General features: G+C 38.3%; 1 protein-coding gene across 1 annotated transcript; it reads left to right on the forward strand.

The window, feature by feature from the left end:
* Window positions 1-234: 234 nt before the first annotated feature.
* On the forward strand, window positions 235-1,763 carry LOC131066338 (F-box/kelch-repeat protein At1g15670). Its single transcript, XM_058001080.2, has one exon. It carries the CDS (start codon window positions 238-240, stop codon window positions 1,348-1,350), a length of 1,113 nt encoding a protein of 370 aa, XP_057857063.2. The 5' UTR covers window positions 235-237; the 3' UTR covers window positions 1,351-1,763.
* The last annotated feature ends 3,593 nt before the right edge of the window (window positions 1,764-5,356 follow it).

Here is a 5,356-nt window from a genome sequence, read left to right on the forward strand (position 1 = left end):
ATGAAAAAAATCACGAGGTATTAAATGCTTACAAATATAGAATATGAGATACGAGATACCTGTTTATAAATATAAAAGATCTCTTAATAATGCTGCTGTGCTTTGTGAAATGACTCATAATGTGGCTGCTCGCTTTGATTTATGGGGCTTTGCTTTTTCTTAAGCTTTTTCGGCCTCTTAATTTAAAGTGCTCTTTTAATTTGCCTTACATGCTGACTAGGTATTCTTTAATATAGAATGGACAGAACATTGGAAATTTCTGATTCAAACCCTTCTTTGCATCAATTTTGTTGTATTGCTGCAATTGCAATGGGATCCCTGTTTCCCTGTCTTCCAGATGAAATTGGGTGGAAATGCCTGCTGAACGTGGAGTTGAACTCTCATCACAACCTCAGGTGTGTCTGCAAAAGCTGGAACGCCGCATTGAAAAGCCCCCACTTTTATCAAGACAGAAGAAGATTAAAGATTTCTGAGCAACGGATTTGCATGCTCCAGAAGATAAACGGCATTTGCAACGGAGTAGTGGTATACGACCTGGTGAAGAACTCGTGCAAAAATCTACCGCCCGTTCCCGCAGAAATTAACGGTATCTTTCATTGCCATTTCGTGAAACAAAAACTGGTTTTGATTACGGATTTGCTTCGCGACTCTACAAGCAGGTGTGTGTGGTTGTACGATTTTGCTTGCTCGAAATGGCGACAGGGTGCCAAAATGCCAAGATGGCTAAATAAATTTGCCTCCGCAGCGGATGAGCACGGGGGACTGATTTATGTTGGAGGAGGGTATAGCTTTTATCCCAATGATGTAAAATGGGAAAGGAATGGTAGTAGCGCTTTAGTTTACAATGTGGAGGAGGACAAGTGGGATTTTCTTCCCGACATGAATACACACATGGCGGATTGTACAGGTGTTTTTGTTGACGGCAAGTTTTATGTAGTGGAAAACCACTCTGGGATCACTTTTGAAGTTTTTGATTCGTATACGAGAAGCTGGAAATCTATGGTGAATCGCTGGAAACCTATGGTGAATGAATACGGAAGGATGTGTCTCCTAAGTGCATTTGGGGGCTTGTTTTGCTTGTCTTGTAAGGGATTGATTGAATATGACTATAGTCAAGATAAGTTGCACCTTAGAGGGCCAGGGCCTAAATTCATGGAGTGGGGACCAATTAATTTCGCTACAGAGGTTGGCCATAACATCTTTGTGAGCAGCTTGGATTTCATTCATTATCAAACATTTTGTAAGCTCGCACCTCCAAGTGAGACAGGAGGAGCATTCAAGTGGATTGGCATTGAGAGACCATCGGGCCTTCAGGGTACTGCTATACGGGCTGCTGCCCTGGATCTTTGACTGTTTTTGAGCTTGGATTCATATTAACTGGTGCTTAGACGGGGCCATTACCAGTAAGTTTTTTGGCAAACAGTGAACCCTGGTAATCTCGTCAAAAGTCTTGTAGTCAGACTTTGAATGTGCAATGAACACCTCAACAGGCTGTGATAAGCTAACTCAGTTAAAAATCTATATATGTTTTGAAGTTTATCTCATATATTATTGAGGTTATTTACTGGTTTGATAAGTAGAAGTCTTGTAGTCAGACTTTGAATGTGCAATGGACACCTCAATAGGCAGTCATAAGCTAACTCAGTTAAAAAACTCTTATATCATATATTATTGAGATTATTTACTGGTTTGATAAGTAGAATTGTTACTCTTGGAAATTTTTGAACAATTATTATAAAAAATTATGTCGTTTTTGTTTTTTAGAGGAATTTTAGTCATCCTTTAATTGAATTCATTTTTTTTTCAGATATTTTTACTATTAATATTTTTAATTGAATATAATTTTAACTTATGATGAAAACTTTAAAATGAAGTGATAGATAAATCACATGACTCTCTTTTTAGATCTGCAATTAAGGAACCACGGCCCCTTGGTGGAATAGTGATAAGAAAAACAACCGCGCTTTTCTTAGAGGGAATCATCCCAGTTGAACAGCGGTTGACGTCACAAGTTTTTTGCTTGGAATGATCTTAGTTAGGCCCTCATAAAATTTGTGGAGGATCGAACTCTTTATATCTTCAAAATCCAATATAATATAACTCAAGTCTGCTTAATTAGTGCCAAAGGGTCAGCACTATAATGCTGAAAGATTATTTCATCTGTCTATAAAGAGTAGGGACCTTTTCAATAAATGATGCCTTCCCACCATTGTAAAAAGCATTTGCCCCAATGATTTGTAGGACTCCTGTCACCTTCACCATGGAAATCAATGATCACCCAGGAATTAACTATACATGCAGAAAGAAGGTTGGCACCGTGACCCATAACCTTTCCTGCAAGGCTGTAAGAGTTTTCTCACCAATGTGTTCTATTCTCCCATGCCATAACTTATTATTCTCAGTCTCAGGGACATGGAACTATTTCGTTCGTTCTCTGTACTAGTATAAAGTCTGAATAAAGGCCTAAAATGAACTTCATTAGTCAAAACCGTGGCTCCTTTGACCATTGTAGAACTTTCCATGCTCAGGATAACCTGCAAACTTGCATCATTCATCTAGTTGATAGAGATTAAAGTTTTGTCTAAAGAAACATATACAAAATACTAGAGAGAGTTTTGACTGCCCCATCTCTGATCATCAACTTGATCTTTCCACAGGCAATTATCTTGTGAGACATAGTCTTTCCCAAGAAGACTTCATCTCCATTGTAACTTTCATATGTGAAAGAGCTTGTTCACCAGAGACTTGGTTTGATATAATGACCCAATCGTTTCCCACAACTTGCGAGTGGTGTCTTTTTAAGAAACAATCAACAATATTGTAGATGCGAAGCAAGGATGAATAGTGGATCTAGTCAGGATGATTAGTGGATCTAGTCTTTTTGTCAAGTTTATCAATGTCTTTATCTCCCATTGCTGTGAGCTTTTGACCAACCACAACAATCCATTGATTTGGATCTACAAGGAGATGTTCCATTTTTCCATTTTGATCTTCCAAAGCCCAAAGATCCATCTGTTGAACTTCTCAATCTCCATCCTTCAAATGCTTGCCATTTTCTGTACCTGAAAAATTGATTTACCTATGGAGCTTCCTCTCGAACAAAGATTACTGCAAGGCCTAACCGCCTCATGGATCTAAGATTCTAAAACAAACCGTAAGCTTTGATACCGAATGAAAGGAATATAGATAACTGATAGAGGAGAACTATGCTAAATAGGTTACATAATCCAAACAAAATTCAGCAGAATAACAAGACAATCACACAATGCAAACAAGATTGACCTTGGAAAAGTCTTTTTGGAAAAGCCTAATAGGACCACATCACCATTTCAATATGTATGACAAGAATGATTACAATACAGAGTTTCAACCATGTTGGTGATGTCATCAACCCTACGTCTAGAGCAATTCCAGCAGCATGCACTTTGTCATACAAAAACCATGTCCAAATACTAACCTGAGTAGTTTATTTATAGTCGATGAGCAAACTAGATAAAAAGAAGTGGGTTTTTAAAACCTTGCTCTGCAGTTTATGAATACACCCTCCAAAGTAGAATGTATCTCTTCCATGAGGATCTTGACCCTTACAAACAAGGAGTCTACGTAGTCAAACCAAGCACTCCAATTTGGAGCATTCAATTATTATTACATACTCTTACTCCCAACTATTTTAGACAGCCACAGATGCTTCTATAAGTCTCTTTGTAGCACCCAATGTTAACACTTCAATGTAGCTCTTCTCGCATGCTGTAAAACACAATCTAAGTGGTAGGATCACTATTACAAGGAAATCTAAAGATTTCTCAACTGTAGCATCCCATTCCAAAAGGGGCCACGGTTACAATACCATAATTTGCAAGGTGTATGACACAACTATGCTAATAATTTTTTTCTTCTATAGTTTGCCATGTTGAACATGTGAGTGAATAAGAGCTGAGGTGTATGTTTCTATCAAACTCTCATAGATTGTCCATCTAGTGGGCATAGGACATCATTTTCCAGACATCTAATTCATTACGCTAAACATATTCCTAGTTATTTACTCAATTCATCTATTCAATTTTTAAGTTTATCAGCATTATGCACTCCATTATCCTTTAATGAGAGGTTTGATTGATTGTTTCAAGGTTCAAGTGGATGTTACTCTAATAGACATAATCAGTCCAACAGAATGAGTAAGTTGAGATGATAAATGTAATCTCTCCTTGTTTGATTATTTCTTGCTTTCACTTGGAAATTTATTATTTCAGCACATTTAAAAGTTCCTTATTATTGTTAAATTGATTTGCAGGAAATAGCCCTTCACAATTACGTCAATAAAGTATAATGGTTCATTCACTTTCAATCCTAAAAGAGAACAAAAGAGAGGCCCCTTGTTTTGGGACCATCAAATTATTTACTAAGAACAAAACAAGTTGTCAGCTTAAGTTTAGGGACTAAAAAATAATCTGTACCTTTATTGATGCCATATCCAAGTCCAAACTGGTTTCGCCCTAGGTTCCTTGGGGTATACTCATCCGGGGCTTTTGGGGGCTCCCTAGGCCTCCCTGGGTGCTCCTGCATGCATACTTGAATCAAGACGCTCCCGGAATGGGTACGGGATGCGAATTAGAAGAACCTCGCAACTTTGCTATCTGGTAAAACCCTTGGTTTCTGGACTGAACTGAGTTCATCTCAGCCTTTCTGAGGACAAAAACCCTCTCGGAGAAGATTTATCGCAGTGGTGAAAGATGCTCCCTGGTTGTTAATTCAGTGTAGCTCATTTAGAGTTATAGGTTATGCGAAAAGAAGAATTTGCAGGTAAGAAGGAAGTTTATTTATGAAGTTTTGCAGAGATTTCTGGAGGTTTTGGTGTGGGTTTCAAGTTGTTTGCAGGCCTTTCTGAGTTGAGACATACACTTCCTAATGCTGGGCCGTTCCTTATCCTTTTGGATGCTGTATTTGATGGAATATTGCAATGGTTATGGGTATTTTCGCTAAGTCATTCTAAACCCTAGGCGACCCTTTGGCAAATGATTTTCAGATGTTATCAGCTGATAATGATTTTTCTAGTGAAATCACTCATTCCATCAGGCTGTACAAGTTCTTGAAGCATGGTGTGAGGTCCCATGACTGTTGTGTTGAGATAAAGGGTCTACCAACATCAGATTGGAGGTGTTTGATATTTGCTCAGTATTGTTGTTTGACTGATGGCGAGTTAGAGGTGACTAGTGTGCACTTTGAAGGCCATACATTGCCCTATCTGTTGTTGTGAGACATTACGGGCATTTTGTAGTTCAAGCAATGCCCTTTCAGAGGTATTTTGGAGTTGAGTAGAGGTATTGAGGGTCTGAAAACCCTTTCTGTCCACTTAGCA

The sequence above is a fragment of the Cryptomeria japonica genome, chromosome 3, assembly GCF_030272615.1.
Source record: "Cryptomeria japonica chromosome 3, Sugi_1.0, whole genome shotgun sequence".
In the NCBI taxonomy this organism is placed as follows: Eukaryota; Viridiplantae; Streptophyta; class Pinopsida; order Cupressales; family Cupressaceae; genus Cryptomeria; species Cryptomeria japonica.